Raw genomic sequence first — 22756 nt, 5'->3', positions numbered from 1 at the left:
GAATCTATGTGTCACTTCCACTGAATAATCATAAGGGATTTCACTTAGGTCATACCTGAATGGTCTAGTGGTTTTCCCTACTTTCTTCAATTTAAGTCTGAATTTGGCAGTAAGGAGTTCATGATCTGAGCCAAAGTCCGCTCCCAGTCTTGTTTCTGCTGACTGTCTAGAGCTTCTCCTTTTTTGGCTGCAAAGAATATAATCAATCTGATTTTAGTATTGACCATCTGGTGACGTCCACGTGTAGAATCTTCTCTTGTGTTATTGGAAGAGGGTGTTTGCTATGACCAGTGTGTTCTCTTGGCAAAACTCTGTTAGCTTTTCCTCTGTTTCATTTTGTACTCCAAGGCAAACTTGCCTGTTACTCTAGGTTATCTCTTGACTTCCTACTTTTGCATTCCAGTCCCCTATAATGAAAAAGACATCTTCTTTTGGTGTTAGTTCTAGAAGGTCTTGTAGGTCTTCATAGAACCATTCAACCTCAGCTTCTTCCACATTAGTGGTTGGGGCATAGACTTGGATTACTGTGATATTGAATATTTTGCCTTGGAAACGAACAGAGATCATTCTGTTGTTTTGGAGATTGCAGCCAAGTTCTGCATTTTGGACTTTTTTGATGGTAAGGACTAATCCATTTCTTCTAAGGCATTCTTGCCCACAGTAGTAGATATAATGGTCATCTGAATTAAATTCTCCCATTCCAGTCCATTTTAATTCGCTGATTCCTAAAATGTTGATGTTCGCTCGTGCCGTCTCCTGTTTGACCACTTCCAATTTACCTAGATTCATGGACGTTGCATTCCAGGTTCCTACGCACTATTGCTCTTTACAGCATCTGACTTTACTTCCATCACCAGTCACATCCACAAATGGGCATTGTTTTCACTTTGGCTCTGTCTCTTAATTCTTTCTGGAGTTATTTCTCCACTCTTCTCCGGTATATTGGGCACCTACCAACCTGTGAAGTTTATCTTTTAGTGTCATATCTTTTTGCCTTTTCATACTGTTCATGGGGTTCTCAAGGCAAGAATACTGAAGTGGTTTGTCATTCCCTTCTTCAGTGGACCATGTTTTGTCAGAACTCTCCAATGATGAATGAATAGTCTTTTTGGAGGGTGGGGGAGGGATAAATAGGGAGATTGGGATTGACATATGCACACCAATATATAAAATAGATAACTAATTAGGACCTATGGTATAGCATAGGGAATTCTTCTCAATTCTCTGTAATGACCTTTATGAACAGGGAAATAAGGAAAGGAATCTAAAAAAGAGTGAAGGGACTTTCCTGATGGTTCAGTGGTTAAGATTCTGCACTTCCACTGCTGGGGGCACAAGTTCAAACCCTGGTTGGAGAACTAAGGTCCCACATGCCACGTGGTGTGACCAAAAAAAAACAAAGAAACAAAAAAAGAGTGGCTATAGGTATATATAGAACTGACTCACTTTAGTGTACCGCACAAAGTAACACAACAGTGCAAATCAATTATACTCCAATAAAAAGTTAGAATATGACAAATAAATCCTCCATAAATTAACCTAACAAAAAAAAAAAGAATAGTCTTTTCAACAAATGGTAGTGGGACAACTGGCTGGGTACGTGCAAAAGAATAAAGTTCAATAAAATCCCTAGAAGAGAACATAGGCAAAACATTCTCCAACATAAATTGTACCAGTGTTTTCTTAGGTCAGTCTTCGAAGGCAATAGAAATAAAAGCAAAAATAAGCAAATAAGATCTAATCAAACTTACAAGCTTTTGTACAGCAAAAGAAACCATAAACAAAATGAAAAGACAACCTATGGACTAGGAGACAATATTTGTAAATGAAGCAACTGACAAGGACTTAATTTCCAAAATATACAAATAGCTCATACACCTCAATAAAAAAAACACCAAACAACTCCATCAAAAAATGGGCAAAAGACCTAAATAGGCATTTCTCCAAAGGAGACATACAGATGGCCATCAGGCACATAAAAAGATGCTCAACATCACTAATTATTGTGTGTGTGCCAAGTCACTTCAGTTGTGTCTGACTCTTGGCAACCTTTATGGACTAAGACTGCCAGGGTCCTCTGTCGGTGTGATTCTCCAGGCAAGAATACTGGAGTGGGTTGCCATGCCCTCCTCCAGGGGATCTGCCTGACCTGGAGATTGAACCCATGTCTCTTATGTCTCCTGTATTGGCAGGTGAGTTCTTTACCACTAGCGCCACCTGGGAAGCCCCACTAATTATTAGAGAAATTAAAATCAAAACTACAATGAGGTACCACCTCACACTGCTCAGAATGGCCGTCATTAAAAAGTCTACAAATAAAAATTACTGGAAAGGATGTGGAGGGTGTGGGTGTGTATACTGTTGGGAGAGAATGTAAATTGGTAGGTATAGCCACTATGGAAAATAGTATGGAGGTCCTCAGAAAAGTAGAGTCACCATGTGATCCTCAAATCCCACTCCTGGGCATACATCTGGAGGAAACTATAATTCAAAGAGATATATACACTCCAATGTTCAGAGCAGCACTGTTTACAAAATCTGAGACATGGAAATGACCTAAATGTCCATTGACAGATGAATGGATAAAAACGATTTGGTATATATATACAATGGAACAGACTTCTCTGGTGGCTCAGATGGTAAAGAGTCTGCCTGCAGTACAGGAGACCTGGGTTCAATACTTGGGTCAGGAAGATCCCCTGCAGAAGGGAATGGCAATGCACTCCAGTATTCTTGCCAGGAGAATTCCATGGAAAGACGAGCCTGGTGGGCTACAGTCCATGGAGTCGCAAAGGGTCGGTCACAACCAAGCAATTTTCACTCATACAGTGGAATATTCCTCAGCCCTCAAAAAGAATGAAATAATGTCATTTGCAGCAATGTGGGTAGACCTAGACATTATCATACTAAGTCAGACAGAAAGAGAAACCCAAATACCATATGACATCACTTATATATGGAATCTAAAATATGACACAAATGAACTTATCTATGAAACAGAAACAGATTCACAGCCATAGAGAACAGAATTGTGGTTGCCAAGGGGGTAGGGGTTGGAGGAAAAATGAATTGGGAGTTTGGGGATTAGCAGATGCAAATTATTATATACAGAATGGATAAACAAGTCCTACAGTATAACACAGGGAACTGTATTCAATATTCTGTGACAGGAATATGAAAAAGAGTATGTGTAACTGAATCACTTTCCTCTACAGAAGAAATTAACATAACATTGTAACATTAATTAACATAACACTGTAAATCAACTATACTTCAATTTTTAAAAAAGGAATGAAGTTGGACCCCCTACTTCATACATCAAAATTAACTCCAAACAGATTAAACACCTCAATAGGAGTAATGGTTACAGGCTGCAGGGCTTGTTTGGGGGTCAATGAAAATATTCTAAAACTAATTATGGTGATGCTTGCACAACTCTGTGAATACAGTAAAAGTCACTGAATTTCACACTTCAAGTAGGTGAACTGTGTGTGAGTTTTATCTTAATAAATATTTTAAAAAATGAAACAAAATATTATCACTGCTGTTCCCACAGACAAGGAAAGAATAATTAAGGAATACTAGGAACACCTCTATGCCCACAAATTTAGTACCTTAGATGCAGTGCTCCAATTCCTGGAAAGATAGAAACTACCAAAACTCACACAAGGAGAGATGATCTGAATAGGCCTATGTCTATTTTAAAAATTGGATCATTAATTAACAAATTCCCCCAAAAGAGAGTATACCAGGGGCAGATGCTTTCACTGCTGAGTTTGACCAAACATTTGAGGAAGAAATTGTATCAATTCTCTGCAATCCTCTCCTGAAAACAGAAGAGAGAGAACATTCCCTAACTCATTGTATTACCAAGACATTGATATAAGACTAAGACATGTACAAAAAAGAAGCACAAACCAGTCCATCTCATGAACACAGATGCAACAAATTATTGGCAAGTTGAATCTATGTGTAAAAAGAATTATACACCATAACCAAGTGGGATTTATTTCAAGTATGCCAGTTTGGCTGGTTCAATAGTAAAAAATTAATTTATGTAATCTAAGATACCAACACGATAAAGAAGATAACTCATATGATCATATTAGTGATGCAGAAAAGGATGACAAAATCCAACATTCATTCTATAATTGAAAACTTTCAGCAAACTAGGAAGAGGGAATAACTTCAACTTTATAAAGAACATCTACTAAAAAACCCTACAGCTAATCTTACACTTAGTGGTGAGAAACTGGACCTTACCCTATGACTGAGAACAAGGCAAGCATATCCCCTTTTACCACTTCTACTCAAGACCTTATTGGAAGACCTCCTGGAAGGAGGGCATGGCATCCCATCCAGTATTCTTGCCTAGAGAATCCCCATAACAGAGGAGCCTGGCATGTCCATAGGGTCGCAAAGAGTTGGACATGACTGAAGCGACCTAGCACAGCACAGCACAGTACAAGGAAATAAAAACTATACAAACTGAGGAAGAAGAAATAAAACTGTATTTGTTCACAGACAGAATCACTGTTTACATAGAAAGTTCTGAAGAATCAACAAAAAAATCTGTGAATATAGCAACATCACACCACACAAGGTTAATAGTAGATAAATGTGGACCGCTCTTGTATATACCACCAGAGAACAATTAGAATTTGAAATGGAGAATTCCCTAGAGGCCAAGTGTTTAGGACACTGTGCTTTTACTGCCAAGGGCCTGGGTTCAATGAACTAACATCCCACAAGCCATCCCACTAACATCCCACAAGTGTGGCATAGCCCTACCCCCCCAAAAAAAAGTGAAATAAAAAATACAGCACCATTTACAAAAGCACACACACAAATGAAATACTTAGGTATAAATCTAATGAAATAGGTACAGGGTGTACATGAGGAAAACTACAAAACTGATTAAAGAAATCAAAGATCTAAATAAATAAGGAGACAGTCCAAGTTCATGGACTAGAACACTCAACATTATTAAGATGTCAATTCCTTCCCTACTTGATCTATAGAGTCATGTAATACTAGTCAAAATTTCAGCAAGCTTTTTGTAGGTATTAACAGATTCTAAGGTTTATACAAAAAGACAAAAGACCTAGAATAGCCAACACGATACTGAAGAACAAAGTTGGAGAACTGTTATTTTCAACTTTAAAAGTAACTGTAAAGCTATAGTAATCAGAACAGAGTGGTACTGGCAAAAGAACACAGACAAGTAGGTCAATGGGACAGAATACAGAACCCAGGAAAAAACCTCCACAATTACAGTCCACTGATCTCTGGCAAAGGAACAAAGGCAATTTAATTAAGAATAATCTTTTCAAGATATGGTTATGGAACAATTGGACATGCATGTGAACCCTGCCCCACCATCCCCAAACCAAAAAACTCCACACAGATCTTACAAATTTCACAAAAATTATCTCAAAATGGATCATCACAGCCTAAATGTAAAACACAAAACTATAAAACTACTGTATCAAAACACAGGAGAAAATCTAGGTGACTGTGGGTTTGGTGATGAGTCTAGATGTAATCCAAAAGCACAATTCATAAAAGAAAAAACTGATGTTGTACAGCATTAGAATTAAAAACTGCCTTCAAAAGGCACTATTAATTAAATGCAACATAAGCCACAGAGAGGGAGAAAATATTTGCAAAATACTTACTTGAAAGAGGACTGGTATCCAAAATACACAAAAAACCCTTAAAACTCCATCAGAAAACAAAGAAGCTAATTAAAATACAGACAAAGATGTGAACAAATACTTCATCAAAAATGATATAAAGGTGGAAAATGAGAATTTGAAAAAAATGCTCAACTTCATGTCATGAGAAATCACTATACACCTGTTCGAATGGCTAAGATCTAAACACTGATAACACTAAACGTTGGTGAGGATGTGAAACAACATCAACTCTTATTCTGCTGGTGGGAATGTAAAATGGTACAGCTGGTTTGGAAGATAGTTTGGCAGTTTCTTATAAAACTAAACAGTTTTACTTTATGACCCAGCAATCACATTTCTAGGTTTTTACCCAACTGATTTGAACACTTATTTCCACATGAGAACCTGAATTTGAATGCTCACAGCAGCTTTACTCGTAACAGTCAAGAGCTTGAAGCACCAAGACGTCCTTCAGTGGGATAACACGTAAACAGACTGTGGCATAGTGACACAGCAGTAAAAAGAAACAACTCAGGATACACTTAGCAGATGGGACAGTCTCAAATTATGTTGATCAAAATAGCCAGGTACAAATAAGTACATACTGTATGATTCCATTTACATGAAGTTCAAGAATAGACAAAACCAATCTATGATAAGGGGCAGTAGATCAGTGTTTCCCTTGGGGGTTGGGGGTGGGTGCAGAAGTGTATTGACTACAAAGGAGCACTCTTTCTAGGGTTTTACAGTAATGTCATGGCTCTTTATTTGGCTCTTAGCCATGGTTGTATGTATGTGTCAAAATACACAAAACTGTAAATTTAAGATGTGGTTATTTATCTCTCTGTAATTATACAATAAAATTGATTATTTTGGGGTAAAAGTTAAGATGGTTATTTTAGAGAGAAGAAGAGGGCTGTGATTGGGATACAGCAGTGTGTGACTAGCAAAGTTATATTTCTTACCCTGGGGGATCATTTCAAAGTTGTTTCACGTACTTTTATCTGTGCTGTGAAAGTCAAGTCGCTCAGTCGTGTCTGAGTCTTTGTGACTCCATGGACTGCAGCCTACCAGGCTCAGCCATCCGTGGGATTTTCTAAGCAAGAGTACTGGAGTGGACTGCCACTTCCTCCTCCAGGGGATCTTCCCGACCCAGGGATCGAACCCGGGTCTCCCGCATTGTAGGCAGACGCTTTACCGTCTGAGCCACCAGGGAAAATTTTATAATAAAAAAGTACATCCTTTCAAACGTGTCCCTTTCATCACAGGTTAGGCTGGACTATATAACCTCTAAAATAACTTTAAACTCTCAAACTGTGACTTTTAATTACTATGATAAAAAAAAAAAGGTATTTTCTAGTTAATGATCTTCTGTAATACCCAGGTTTTAAAAAATAATATGATAAACTTGTGAGTGATAGTTTTCTGCATCAGGAGCCACTGGGTGTCTGGACTTCTCAGCACCATCTCCTGGTCATAAACCCCTGGAAAATACAACTAAGATAAAATCACCAGTTAAGTTGTATACCAACATTTGTTCATACACCTGTAATAACGAAAATTTAACAACCTGAATGTCTTTCTACAGGTGGACAGAGAAGCAACTTGTGGAAGGAATATACATATTCAGATGACAAAATGGTTGCCGTTTAGCAATAAAAAGCAATGAACTATTGAAGTAAGCCATAGGGGTAAATTTCAGCATAAATTTCCACCATGCTGAGTAAAAGAAGCCAGACTCCCTCCCTCAAAAAATAATATAATGATTTCATTCATATGAAATCACAGAAAATGCAAACGAGAGTGGCAGAAAGCAGATTAATGTTTGCCTGGAGATGGGTGGAGGGCAGGTAGGGGTGAGAGGCAAGATGTCACAGAGGCACAAGGAAACTTTTGGGTCTGATTTCTTCCCTCTCTTGATTGTGGTGAATGTTTCATAGGTATTTACATAGCTTAAATCTTATCAAGTTGTATACATTAAGGTGCTTAGTATGTCAATCTGTGCTCCATAAAGCTGTTTTTAAATAACAGTGTATACACAGATGATTCACTCCCTCCTCCTTCTCCTCCCATCTTCTGATCACATTGTCCTCATAAGGTGAGGGAAGACAGAAACCACCACTGTTCTTACTTGCCCTGACATCAAAGCTTGCACTGACAAGCTTTGTTTGACCAGGGTTATCGAATTATCGAAGTTTTGTTTAAACAGAGGTAACAAGTCCTTGGGGTGGCAAAGAGTTGGACTCGATTGAGTGAGTGAGCACACAAATACTTTTAGAGAGACCAAGTCTCTGATGTAGGATCCCAAATACCTGAGTCCTGTCCTTCACAAGCCAGCGCACCATGCATCGCTAGGCAATATATACAATGAGAAGCAACGGCAAAGGAGTCCTGTTCTAACATCGTCACTGGATTGCATAGAACACTATACTGGAGCCTAGACACAATCAGCAGTGGCTTCAGGTTGAAACACTCTAGTGAAACAGCCTTGACTGTTCTGAGGACCTCTTTAGCCTAGGCTATGCAGGCCACGCGGTCACACTGGAAGAAGGCAGAAAGCCTGCTTTGTTTCTCTTCCCCAGTCCTATGCCAGATGAGAGTTTACCACTCCAGTTCAAGCAAGGCTGTCTCAGGAGAGCCAGACTCTAGTTGTGGTGCAGAGGCTTAGTTGCCCTGTGACAGGTGGGATCTTAGTTCCCCAGCCAGGGTTCTAGAGATCCCGCATCTCAATGAAGATCCCCCGTGCTACGACTAAGACCTGATGCAGCCAGAAAAGAGAAAGCAAGCCTAGGCTACCTTCCCACTCCAGCGAGGTCACAGAGGCAACCTCGTAAAGAAAATCCACTCTCCTGGAAGTCCTTCCCCCATTACCACAGCCTTATTTTTTGTACTATAAAATGACCAATTTATATCTACAATGAGGTACAATGTAGTCTCATACTTAAGATAATCAAAAGCCCACAGGCTTCACCATCTGCGACATCTTCAAGATACCAAGGTAAGTGGAACTCTGTGTGGAGCAACCAAACAGAGTAGACTCAACAATGTGAGAGAAACGACAGAAGGGTGAACACTCAAGTGATGTGCAGCACAGCACTGATGAACTTCATAGAAAGATGCAAACTGCTTTATGTACAAAACCTCTTTGAGTCCTTTATTAACATTTGGAGATGTGCCATACGTATAATTAACAGCATCACACCAGCTACAGAAGTACAGATAACCAAGAATGTACTTCAGAACAAGGATCTCAGAGCAACTTATGGTGTTGCCTGCTCTGAACCTCCACAAAAACCCAACTCTGACACACGCAGGACAGACAATATAACAAGTTCACTTTGAAATGGTTCTTTAGAAAATGACAAGAATTGGCAGTTCAAACCCTTTAGCGTGAGATGTGGCAGGTCTCTCAAGTGCCATTGCAATGCTTTAGAAGGCCAGCGTGGGCATCTGAAGGTCAGACAGAGTAAGAACCGACTAGGGTGAGGGGAAGAGGTTTGATTTTCAGTGTAGAGAGAGAACAGATGGTCCAAGTGGATACTTTCAGTTCAGGCTCAGTATGGGTCCTGCAGGAATCCATCAGATAAACAGTTTATCAGCTGGAAGGCTGAAAAATGCCAGCCTGTCACTTGTGTCACTGATTCCAACCGGGAGACCCTGTTGCAACAGGAGTCAGGTACGACACAGTAAGCATAAGAGGGAGACGCCTGAAAGAAAGACTGGAGTCCACTGTCAGATCAGTTCTGATCCTTCCATATCACTGGATGTTCTGGGTCCCTCTGCTTTCATGTGTGAATTAAGGAACGCTTTCCTTTATCTCAATGTTCCACTTTGAAAATAACCAATCCCTTCCCCCACCCCCAACATCATTCTCCATAAATTCTTTTTCCAAAGTCCTGATTCGGGGTCTAGACTTTTTCTTTTCGCTTCAATTTTGACACCTTCTTGACAGTTCCATTCTTGTTTAGAAGCTTCAGGACACGATCTTTATGATCTAAAACTTTAAGCATGGAGTCTCTGGCCTCACTGATTTGATCCATCACAAGTTTACACCTCTGCATATTTCCCTGAAACAAAAGACATTACATCATCAATCAGTAATCTTCAAGACAATGTGGCTTTTAAAGAACTTCTCACCTTTGAATTGAGCCATTTTGAGGCTTTCACATAGAAAAAAAACACTTTACTGTTTCTGGATAATGCAGGCTGAAGAAAATAATCAGTTTTTACCAAAGATATTAGTGGAGAGAGGGGAAGGGAGAAATAAGGGGAGGGAAAGGGCTCCTTCAAACCTGTATTAGTTCATTTATTCGGTGTAAATCATCATCTGTTGCTGCTTTTTTCTTTGGGATAATCCCTTCCTGTAGGTTGGTGAGTCTTTCGTAAACATCATGTTCTAGATTCGTCTGCAACAAACAAGGAGAAGGAAATCACGACCTCAGAAATACTTTTCTTCATCAAACTCAGGCAAAAAATCCACCTTGAATCACCTGTGTAAACTGGTATCAGGTCTGTTTGGGTGATAAAATCATTTCTCCCAATGACTAAGATACAGTACGGTAAGGAAAGTTAATCAACATCACAATTGGCCGTAATTCAGAGCATCTTCTAGGATAACTTTTTTTTGGCTGCACCACGCAGCATGTGGGATATTAGTTCTCTAAGAATCCAACCTGACCTCCTTGCAGTGGAAGCTCAGAGCCTTAACCACTGCACCACCACGGAAGTCCAAGGATAGTTTTTAAATTCTCCCCCAAATTCACAATTTCTCTGAAAAACAAGTCTGTAAGTTCCATAAAAATATGCTTTTATACTAAATTTAAACCTAGCCATGGCACTACTTTAAAAAAAACACTCATAAAAAGACAATGTTCTTCAGATCATGGCTACTCCAGAGACAGAAAGACTTTGTGAGATTATTTTGATTGGCTCTTCTTTATCTTGTTGAAGGACAGAGTCTTGCCCAAGGGTTATGGAAAGGGCTGAACACAGAATGCATTGGACAGACGAGATGGACAGCAGTTTACTAGTCGGCATACTTGGGCCCAGGGGAGGACACCGCATGCCATGCAGAACCACTCAGGGGTGTACTCCTCGACAGAGAGACATGAGAGGGAGCAAGCAGGGGCTGCAGGAGGCAGGCTTTGTGGTATTAAGAGGGCACGGTGCCCCCTGGTGCTCCCAGGGGGATATCACTGGCTTATCTGCATATCTCAAGCTGGCAGAGAACTGAAGCCCACTGTTCAGGGAGAAGTGGGAACTATGCCTGATTCCCACAGTGAGGAGCAGAGTGAGAATGGGTTGACAGGCCACCCGAGGCCCCCTTTGTTCCAGATGTCACAGCAACACATGAACCTTAATTGTGGGTCTTACACACTAAAGTTGTTCAGTATATTTTGGTTATGAGGAAACAAAACTAAGATACATTTAGATTACATCCATGGAATAGTTATATTACACAGCACACATAAAAATTCCACCATGACCCATGTTAACTGGGAACTCTTCAGAATCACTCTAAAGAAAATGCTCTATGAACTCAGATGTCCTCAGCAGGACGTAACAACTGCTAGAGTGCCACCTACCAGCTGCAGCAACTGGGCAGCACAGAGGTGAACCTTCCAGCCTTGGGCACGACATGATACTCCTTTCTGATTAGCTATTTCCTGCAGCATAGCTTTCTTCTCCTCTGGAACCATAAAAAGAAAAAAAAAAAAAAAATATATATATATATATATATATATAAAAGTCACTGAGAATCTAAGTCACAATATGAATAAAAGATCTTTTGGTTCACTCCAGCAAAATAAGACTTACTTTGCTAATCTAATGAGTTCAAAAGAGAGTAAGCTAATACTCTAAGTTTTAAATGAGGGAAATGGTCTTTAGTGGGTTGGAGCCTTGCTCATGTGTGATGTTTGCAAGCATGTGGAGAGTCTGGGCATTAAGCTTAGAAGCTCTGTGGTGTTATCTAGATCTTGGAAGAAATCATAGGGCTAAGACTTGAGTAACATTTAAATTCAGATGGAAAAGCCCATGAATCAGCAGTGTAGTAAAATAAATATGAATTTTATCATTTGGACTGGGGAAAGGGGGAAAGACAAACTAGGATTGAGGGGCACCTGTCAGAGGTGAGTTTAGATGTATCTGTGAAGTTTTAATATTACTGCTCACCAAGACTTAAAATGGATTTACACATTACATGGATAATCAAAAACTATTTTTAAAAAATAAAAAAAATTATATTACTGAAAAAATTAATATTTTTTCTGTTTAAAATTTTGGCTGCACTGGATCTTTGCTGTGGCACTCAGACCTTCTCTAGCGCAGAGCATGGCCTCTAGAATGAGTGGGCTCAGTTGTTGTGGTATGTGGGATCTTAGTTCCCCACTAGGGACTGAACCCTCATCCCCTGCATTGGAAGGTAGATTCTTGACCGCTGGTTCACCAGGCGAAGTCCCTAAAAAATTAATCTTGAAAAAAACCCAATCTATGTATTTGTCAAAACTGAAACAATGCATAAGACCAAGACTGAACCTTAATGTAAATGATAAGCTTTGGGTGATAATTATTTCAGTGTAGGCTCACCAAATGTGCCACTGTGGTGAGGGATGTTGATAGTGAGAGAGGCTGTGCATATGTGGGGACAGGGGGTGGGGGGTAGACATGGGAAATCTCTTTACCTTCCGTTCAATTTTGTTGTGAACCTAAAACTGATCAACTTTACTTCCTAGAGCAATTAACAACAACAAAAAAACCCCAAACTTATCTGGTAGGCAAATATTAGCAAGAAAGTAATTTAAAAATCTTAAACTTTTTGAGATAATTATTGATTGATATGCAATTGTAAGAAATAATACAGAGAGGTCCTATGCATTTTTTATCCAGTTTCCCTCAGTGGTAGTATCTGGCAAAACTGCAGAATAATATCATAACCATGCTACTGATAAAGTCCACTGACTCGTCAGCTTTCATCAGTTTTATATGGTCTTGTGTCTGTCGTTATGAGCATTACAAAAAAACTTTTCAGCTCAAAATAATTATAGATTCACAGAAGCTGCAAAGATAGTATAGATATGTATCTGGTAAGAGACCTGTCTTTAGAACATAGGAAGAATTCTTACCACTCAACAATGAAGACAAACGAATTAAAAAGGGCAAAATATCTAAACACACATTTCTCCAAAAAACATATACAAATTGGCAACAAACATGAAGATATTCAACATCATTAGGCATTAGGGAAATGCAAATAAAGACTGCAGTAAAGTACCATTTCAAACCCCTTAAGATGCCATAACAGAGAAGGCAATGCACCCCACTCCAGTACTCTTGCCTGGAAAATCCCATGCACGGAGGAGCCTGGTAGGCTACGGTCCATGGGGTCGCTAAGAGTCAGACATGACTGAGCGACTTCACTTTCCCTTTTCCCTTTCATGCACTGGAGAAGGAAATGGCAATCCACTCCAGTATTCTTGCCTGGAGAATCCCAGGGACGGCAGAGCCTGGTGGGCTGCCGTCTATGGGGTCGCACAGAGTCAGACACGACTGAAGCGACTTAGCAACAGCAGCAGCAAGATGCCATAATGATAATAAAAAAAGAGTAAGTGTTGGTGAGGATGTGGAAAAATCAGAAGTCATATGCATGCATTCCTGGTGGGAAGTAAAATGTATTTGCTTTGGAAAATACTCTCAGAGTTCCTAGAATGTTAAATATAGTTACCAAACAACCCAGAAATTCCATTCTTAGGTGTATGTACAAGAGAAATGAAAACAAATGTTTCCACAAAAATGTAGACACAAATGATTATAGGAACATTATTCATAATCAAAAAGTGGAAACAACCCAAATGCCCACTGAATGATGAAAGGATAAATAATATGTGGTATATATCCATAAAATAGAGTATTATTTGGCAGGAAAATTGAATGAAGTCCTGATATATGCCATATGAATGACTCTTGAAAACATTAAATTAAGTGAAATAAACCTGTCACAGAAGACTACATGGTATATGATTCTGTTCATAGGAAATGTCCAGCTATGGGAAATCTAAAGAGATGGCAAGTAGATAAAAGAGGTTGCCTAGGGTTGGAGGTAGGGAAGAGTGAAGATGGCAGGACTGGCGATGATAGCTAAGGGTTGTATTAACAACTAAGGGTTGTACTAATAGCTAAGGGTTGTACTTGTTGGGCTAATGAAAATGTTTTAAAACTAAATGTAGAGATAAACACGCAACTTTGTGAATACACTAGGAATCACTGAATTGTACATTTTAATAGGTTAATTGCATGCTACATGAATTATAGCTCACTAAAGCTTTTGTTGGGGAAAAAATAAAAAGATAGTAAAGAGAGGTCCAGTATTTCCCTTTACCCAGTTTCCCCTCACTGTTTACATCTTAGTAACTGCAGTACAGTTATCACACCCAGGAAATTACCACTGATGTAAAGTGAGTATATGTCATTATTTATGTGACTGTTATGTCAATCAAGATTTAGAGCTACTCATCGCCATGAGAGACCTCCTGTGTCACACCTTTATGGTCACACCACCCCTTCCTCACGATTAAACCCTGATCCACTAATTTCTTCTCTATCTGTATAACTTTGTCACTTTGAGATTATATAAATAGAATCACATGGTGTGTGTCTTTTTTCTGGGGAAGGGAGGGGGTGCATGTTTTGAAAATTGATTTTTTTTTTCTAGTAAGCCTAAGCACAATGGCCAAGCTGCTGCATAATCAATAGTTCTTTCCTGGCCACTGCTGATAGGATTCAGTGGCTTGTTTGTTTAACCATTTGACGCCATTTGTGCTGTTTCTAGCTTTTGGCTATTATCAAAGATGTTGCCATGAACATCTCTATTCAGATTTTTGTGTAGACAGAGGGTTTTCATTTTTCTGGGATAAATGCCCAGGAGGGCAACTGTTGGGTCATATGGTAAGTACATGTTTAGTTTTTATGAAACTGCCAAACTGTTTTCCAGAGTAGCTCAGTAATGTGTAAAAGACGGCTGAATTGTGATATGACAGTGTTCTGCTAAGCAGCTTCCCCAGTGGAACTGGAGAAATTAAAAAAAAAACCCTTTAAACCTCTGGAAAAAGGTCTTAAGGGCAAACAGCAAGGCAGAAACATCTATTCAAACAAATATACTAAAAGGTGAAAGGCCAGTAAGTCTGTGGCATTTGAACCAAGACTGATCCCTCTCTCCTTCTCCCTCTAGCTTAGAAGGTGGACACTCTGTTCCAGATTGCTATAGCCCCAAGCACAGGGTTCCCTCTCCTCCAGTTCCCAGAAGGAGCAGGGCATTTCTCATCCTGCTCCCTGTTGCTGAGGCTAAGTCTCAGGTCCTGAGTCTAGGTGACATGTGGCGGCTCCCTTCTTTTGCTCAATCCCCACTTGTAGAAGGCAGACTGTACCTTAGGCAAGGTGAGCTGAGAACACTGGGGCCCAGGAGCCCTTCTCCTGGCTTGTGAAGTGGTGGCATCACCATAGGAGAGGCAGGCCAAGTAGAACACAGGCTGCTCACCCCTCCTCCCCTCCAATGAGCACTCACCTGCCAAGTTGCCATTGGCCCACCCCCACCTCCAGAGCCCTAGGCTCAGAGATTCTGCCTGGAGAAAGAAACAGGCCATAAAACAGGAAGCTTCTAATCTCTTCCCAAAGGAGTTGGCTCCATTTTCAACAGTGTGAAGTTGAAACCTAAAGGTGCTCCCAAGAGCAGTGGAGGGTGTAGGTAAGGCAAGTGGGAGGAAATGTGCAGACATAGTGAAGACACAGCCTAGATTGTGTCTGACCCATTTGCAGGAGAGAACAGAGAGTGAGATAGCGGCAGGAACTCTCCTTGGGGGCAGAATGATTATCAAATACTGACCTCAGAAACCATTCTGGCAAGGAGCTACAATACGACTAGATTTGTTTGCAGAGGCATTTGTGTTTAAGGGCAAATTCCAGTATTGTGTTCTTAATAGATCAAACAGCAAGCGGTAAGTGGGGTTTACCGGACGTGGTCAGGGAAACAGCAGGAGAGAAGCCTACCAATGCCACTGTCCTCCCACGGTAGCTGTGGGCACACTCAAAGCTGTGTCTCCCCAAGGAGTCACATCAGAGGCTCAGCACTTGGTGGTGCTGGTGGGGTGGAGCTGATCAGATTTCACTACAAGATTCCAGCCAGTCACTAAACAGCTAAAAACGCAAATAACTATAGCGGGTCTTTGAGGAGGCAGCAAGACCAGTACCTGGAGTCGCTACATTATCTAAAATGTCCAGTTTCCAACAAAAATTATGAGGCATTCAAATAAACAGGGAAGTATGACCCACACATGTGGAAAAAGAGACAGGCACCAGAAAATGCTTGACAGAGCGACCAGATGTCAGATTCAACAGGAAAATATTTCAAAGCAGGCACTATGAATAAATTCACAGAACGAAAAGGACGAGTGAAAAAGTAAGAGAAGGGATGATGATCATGTCACATTAAACAGAGTATCAACAGAGAGACGGAAATTGCACACCATTAAGAGCACCAATGCATGTATAATGGAGTACCAAAAGGAAAAGAGATAAAGGAGAAGAAACACTCAAAAGAAAAAATGACTTAAGATTTTTCACATTTACTGAAAAACAGTAACGTATATATCAGGAAGCTCAAGGCTAACTCCAAAGAAGATAAATGCAAAGATACAGATAGACATATCATAGTAAAAATGTTGAAAGTCAAAGCTGAAAATATCTTCAAAGGAGTAAGACAAAACATGATGCATCACTTACAATATAATCCCATTAAAATCAACAGCTGACTTCTCAGGAGAAACAATGGAGTCTAGAAGGCAGTGGGATAACGATCAAAATGCTCAAAGGAATATATGAGAAATTTAGTTTCTCTACATCTTCAGCAGCATGTAGCATTATTAGTATTTCTAATACTGTATTTCCTTATTGATTTTGTCTGGATGATCTGTCCACTGATGAAAGTGGAGTGTTAAAGTCTCCCACTATTATTGCGTTACTGTTAATTTCTCCCTTTATGGCTGTTAGTATTTGCCTTATATATTGAGGTGTTCCTATGTTGGGTGCATATATTATTTACAATTGTTATACCTTCTTGGATTGATCCCTTGATCATTATGTAGTGTCCTTAGTTTTTTGTAAGTCTTTACTTTAAAGTCTATTTTGCCTGCTATGAGTACTGCTACTCCAGCTTTCTTTTGATTTCCATTTGCACAGAATACCTTTTTCCATTCTCTCACTTTCAGACTGTATGTGTCCCTAGATGTGAAGTGGTTCTCTTACAGACAGCATACTTAGGGGCCTTGATTTTGTATCCATTCACCAGTCTATGTCTTTTGGTTGAAGCATTTAATCCATTTACATTTAAGGTAATCATTGATATGTATGTTCTTACTGCCATTTTATTGTTTTGGATTATTTTCATAGGTCTTTTTTCTTCCCGTCTTCTTTTGTTCTCTTGTCATTTGATGACTAACTTTAGTGTTGGGTTTGGACTCCTCTTCTAAGTGTGTATCTACTGTCGACTTTGTTTGTGGTTATCATGGGGTTTTGATACAGCAGTCTATATATAGACAAGATTGTTAATAAGCTGCTGGTTTTTAAATTTCAAATGCATTTCCAATATCCTACATTTGTGGTCTCCTCACAACCGCTGGTTGTGATATCATATTTGTGTGGATATGATTCCTACCTTTACTGTATATTTGCCTTTACCAGTGAACTTTTCCATTTGCAATTTTCTTGTTTCTAGTTGTGGTCTTTTCCACTTAGAGAAGTTCCTTTAGAATTCGTTGCAAAGCTGGTCTGGTGGTGCTGAATTTTCTCAGCTTTTACTTGTCTGTAAAGCTTCTGATTTCTCCATTGAATCTGAATGACAGCCTTGCTGGGTTGAGTATTCTTGGTTGTAGGTTCTTCCCTTTCATCACTTTAAACATACTGCACCATTCCCTTCTAGCCTGCAAAGTTTCTGCTGAGAAATCAGCTGATAACCTTATGGGAGTTCCCTTGTATGTTATCTGTTGTTTTCCCCTTGTTGCTTTTAATGTTTTATTTTTGTCTTTTTGACAAAAATTACTATGTGTCTTGGTGTGTTCCCCTTGGTTTTTTCCTGCCTGGGACTATGTGCTTTCTGGAGTTGGGTGACTGTTTCCCTCTCCATGTTAGGGAAGTTCTCAGCTATTATGTCTTTAAGTATTTTCTCAGGTCCTTTCTCTCGCTCTTCTGGGACCCCTATAATGTGAATGTTGGTACATTTAATGTTGTCTCAAGGTCTCTCAGTTTGTTTTAATTTCTTTTCATTCTTTTTTCTTTATTCTGTTTTATGGCAGTGATTTCCACCATTCTGTCTTCTAGATCACTCATACGTTTTCCTGCTTCAGTTATCCTGCTATTGACTCCTTCTAGTGTAGTTTTCATTTTAGTTACTGTGTTGTTCATCTTTGTTCTTTAGTTCTTCTAGGTCTTTGTAAAACATTTCTTATATTTTCGTGATCTATGCCTCTGTATTTTTTCTGTGCTGGATCTTCTTCACTATCATTATTTCAAACTCTTTTTCTGGTAGGCTGCTACCTTCACTTCACTTAGTTGTTCTTCTGGGGTTTTATCTTGTTCCTTCATCTGGGACATGTTCCTCTGCTGTCTCCATTCTGCAGGCTGCAGGACTGTAGTTGTTGCTTCTGCTATCTGCTCTCTGGTGGATTAGGCTGTCTAAGAGGTTTGTGCAGATTTCCTAATGGGAGGCACTGGCTCCTGCCCAGGGGTGGGTGGAGCTGGGTCCTGTCCCTCTGGTGGTCAGGGCAGTGCTCAGGAAGACTTAAGCTGTTTGCCGGATGGCACTAGTGGTAAAGAACCCGCCTGCCAATGCAGAAGATGCAAGAGAGGCAGGTTTGATTCCTGGGTCAGGAAGATCCTCTGGAGTAAGAAATGGCAACCAAATTCAGCATTCTTGCCTTGAGAATCCCATGGACAGAAGAGCTTGGAGGGCTATACTCCACCAGATCAGAGAGTCAGACAGGACTGAAGTGACTTAGCACAAGCATGAGCTGATGGGTGGGGCTGTGTTCCTGCCCTGTTGGTGATTTGGCTTGAGGCATTCCAGCACTGGGCCTAGAGGTTGTTGGGTGGAGCTAATGGCAGCCTCTGGGAGGGCTCATATGACTGAGTGCTCCTCAGAACTGCTGCTGCCAGTATCTCTGTCCCTATAGGGAGCCATGGCCATCCCCATGGTTAATTTCCATGGGCTCGAGGTTTTTCTGTAATCTGTCACTGCTTTCTAGTTTGAGTCTATCATAGCCAATGAAGATCTTCTACATGATTTCAATTCTCCCCAAATTGTTGAGATTTATGATCCTAAATAAGGTCTATATGCATCTTGAGAGAATATGTATTCTGCTGCAGTTCAAGTGTCCTATAAATGTCTACTGAATGTTGGTTTGTGGTATTCACTTCTTGCATATTCTTGCTGATTCTCTATCAAGTACTTCTATCAACTGCTGAGACGAGTATGTTGAAGTTCTAACTATAACTACATATTTGCCTACTATTTCTTTCAGCTGTTTTTGCCTCATATTTCTGAAGCTCTTGGTTTTTGTTAACTATTTTTAAAATCAGTATGTAATGCCTTTCTTCATTTCTGGTAATTTTCTTTCCTCTGAAGTCTATTTTATTTGATATTAATATAATCACTCTTTTTTAAAATTAACTTTTGCAATGTTTGGTTTTCCATCCTTTTACTGTCACTCTACTGATACACTGTATCTGAAGTTTCTTACAGACAGAATACAGTTGGATCTTTTTTCATTTTTTCTGCCAATCTGTGTTAATTGATATGTTAGATTATTTACACTTAAGATAATTACTGATATGTAAGGCTAAGTCTGTCAGGTTATTATTTGTTTTCTGTTTGTTTCCTGTGCTTCTTGCCATTTCTTTTTTCTTTTCTTCAGTTCAATTACTTGTTTTCAGTATTCTGTCTTTACTTGTTTATATGAATATGACTTTACAGCTTAGACAAAACAGTTCAATTAAAGTTTAATAGTCAAGAGACTTGGCACAAAGTGATTAATACATGCATATTTGAACAGAAGATTTAGGAATCATCAATATTTTTAGCTGTTAAATTACTTTTCTTGAGATAGCTTATGAAGAGTGAATTCCAATAAGCAATAAGTATTTTCTTACATGGCTTAAAATGTTACCAGGGAAACTGTAAATATTTTCCTACTACAATATGGAATTCTGTGGTGTGAAGAAATGTTTGGTGGCTCATATCCTACTTTCACCAAAGGCCAACATTCTCTGATTTCTCTTTGGAAGTCTCACCTTCTTTTCTCAACTCAGGGTACACTCATGAGGAAGAAAAGCTGGGCAGTGCAGCTACCTCTGTGCTTCCATTCAGAGACTGAACTGTCAGGATCTTCACTCCTGCTCATGGGCTTTAGTCCATACCATCTAACTTGGACTCATCTTGAGGCTTCAAGGGAACCCTCGGAGAAGCTTCCAAATACAATTTATTTGAGGGAATGGGAAATATGGCCAATTCTCTGAAAACTCATACTTCTCTATGCAATGATTATATTTGTGATTAATAACACTTAAAGTCTATCCATAGAAATATTTGCAGATTCAAGAAAACTGCTATCAGCCATTTTCACTATAAGTGGGTTTATTAGAATGTTATTCTCAAGTTCAACCACCACAAAAACATTTACTGTGTGCTCACGCTAGATCATCCCACATATGTTTGAACAAATGTTGAACAAAAGATCTTTTGTTTCACATATGTTAAACAAAAGGTCTTTTGGAAAATACACTTTCTAGGGCTTATGTTGAATGCACATCTGAGCATCCTGGGACTACTGTGGTCTATGTCCTGTAACAATCTAGTATAGCTCCTCCTCAACTACTTTAGGGGCTAAGGAGGTCATCTGTCACTACTTGGGGAGCTGGCAACACAGGTAGTCACTTATTCATTAGACTGTGTTTCCAGTAAAGTACATATAGCTTTCTAAGGCAAAGGATAATTCTCCAAATTTTATGCTCAACTGTATATTATGCTTAAGAGTAACCAATAAAGTCTTGAGATTTATAACAAAACTGATGGGGTTCTTTTTGAAGCTGGAAAACTGTGATTCTGTCTTTTCATTCTACTGTGACTTTAACACAGCTGAGTGAAAGACCAACTGCATGAAGTCAACACTAACCATTTCTGGCAAAACTGACCTTTGACCCGGACATCACTGTACCGCTGAAAGTGGTGGTAAGCAGCTTTCCAGGGGTTCCGATAGTGACGGAGCAAAGTAATGGGAGGTCTTGGACGCACTGGGACATACCTTACACCTTCTTCATCTATTTAAACAAGAAGAAAAAGAAAACACCATATAGCTTACTATATATTTGCAACAATATTCCTGGTACAATTTCTGCAGATGAGCTGTAAGTGAAATCTAGCTATTGTAAACAGCCTCAGGGATAAACTCCTAACTTAAGTGGGAAGCTTTCCATGACAAAAGTTAACTCAAGTGAGCGTTACCAATATACTCCTTGGGAGGAGACTTGCGCTTCTCTGCCTTCACCAGAAGACTCTTGGCAGTGGACTTCTCGTCATCAGTGCTGTTTGTCTCCATCATGTCCCCTTCTTCTGTTGAAATCACGTGCTGCTGCTTCCGAGGCTTTTTCCTTGGCGAAGCACCAGGCGGTAAGTCACTTGTAGGCATGGACAGGTTGTTAGCCAGCAATGCAAGAGACGGAGACACAGCGTTGGTAGCCAGAGGAGGAACTGCTGTCATAGGAAACAGGGTGCACACATGTATGAGAGCCCAAACATGGTGGAGAGTGTCAGCTGATTTCCATCAAAGAGAGAGTTAGCAAAGACAGGAAAGAGAGCTGACATTTACATGTGCCCAGGACTGTGCTAAAGCACTCTAACTGTGGCAGAGGTTGCCTGCTACTCTCTGATACCTCACACGTTCATTCCCTTAGTACAAGTACCCCTCATTCTGAAATGGGCACACTGCCACTCAGCTGAAAGACCATATTTGCTAGTTTCCCTTACAGTATGTATGGCAATTTGAAATGAAAATCCTAGTGCTTTGCAAAAACTTTAAGAAGTTTCCTTAAAAGAAAGAAGGTCTTACCCACTCCGTGTCTTCTTCCTGTGACCCTGGAACTCAGATGGGATAGCTGGAGTTCCAGCAGCTATCTTGAATCAAGAGCATTAGGGTCAAATGCTAGGGGTGGTAGAAGCCTGGATCCCTAAAGATTTCATGGAATCCACATACCATGCCTGGGCTGTCTGCCTCAGGATTCACTTCAAGGGAAACAATAAAAACTTACATGCTCAAGACACAATTTTTCAAGTCTTTCAGCAGTAATTTCTAGGAGATAACCCATTATCTCATATAATCTTAAAAAATAATCTGAGTAAGTAGACAATATTATCCCTCAAGTTAAAGATGAGAAAATGTGGCACACATCACACAAAAAGAAAGATGGGAGAGCTGGGCACTGACAGAGGCAGTCTGGCTTCAGAGCACAGTCAGTCCAGTGCCTGCAGATAGACAGCATTCTAAGTACAAAGTCAACAACATTTGTTCGGGCTTGTATGGATCATATGTCTGGTGACTTGCAATTCATGATAAAAGTTCACCTCAACTCTTCTACCGTAGCCTTGGTCAAGCCTTTCCTTCTACCATTCCTCAGCCATCCATTCATAACAGTCATAGCCTTAACTCTGTCAACAAATCTCAATTTCTAACATCTGACTCTCCAGTCAAAGCTACTCTCTTTCCAGGTCACTTCTCTGGCAACTCACCTCCAACAATTCTTATACACCATTAAGAACTATTTTCCATTAATCATAGTAGTTTTTTTGCTGTCATTCATCCCTCTAATATCCTCTCATTCCTATCACTGGGTTTTTAGCTCTCCTATCAATTTTATTTATTCACTTACTGTCCCTTCTCATACTATACTGCACTCACTGAACAAAAAGCACAGCAGGTTAAACCCAACTCTCCAACTAAGTCTACACCTATGCAGCTGAGGGCAGACAGAGAAAAACACAC

General features: G+C 39.8%; 1 protein-coding gene across 28 annotated transcripts in view; it reads right to left on the bottom strand.

Moving 5' to 3' along the window:
* Positions 1 to 8805: 8805 nt before the first annotated feature.
* SAP130 (Sin3A associated protein 130) overlaps positions 8806 to 22756 on the bottom strand; it is a 72142-nt gene continuing 58191 nt past the window's right edge. For all 28 annotated transcript variants that reach the window (XM_081581079.1, XM_081581091.1, XM_081581080.1 and 25 more), the window contains 5 exons: positions 21223 to 21471; positions 20913 to 21038; positions 11264 to 11367; positions 9971 to 10084; positions 8806 to 9745 (listed from right to left, as the gene is read on the bottom strand). In XM_081581079.1, coding sequence (XP_081437205.1) covers positions 9587 to 9745; positions 9971 to 10084; positions 11264 to 11367; positions 20913 to 21038; positions 21223 to 21471 — 752 coding nt within the window. In that variant the 3' untranslated portion in view covers positions 8806 to 9586. The remainder of the gene's footprint in view (positions 9746 to 9970; positions 10085 to 11263; positions 11368 to 20912; positions 21039 to 21222; positions 21472 to 22756) is intronic.

The sequence above is a fragment of the Giraffa tippelskirchi genome, chromosome 3 (assembly GCF_054371585.1).
Source record: "Giraffa tippelskirchi isolate mGirTip1 chromosome 3, T2T-mGirTip1v1.2.pri, whole genome shotgun sequence".
In the NCBI taxonomy this organism is placed as follows: domain Eukaryota; kingdom Metazoa; phylum Chordata; class Mammalia; order Artiodactyla; family Giraffidae; genus Giraffa; species Giraffa tippelskirchi.
This window is presented reverse-complemented; position numbering and strand designations above follow the sequence as displayed.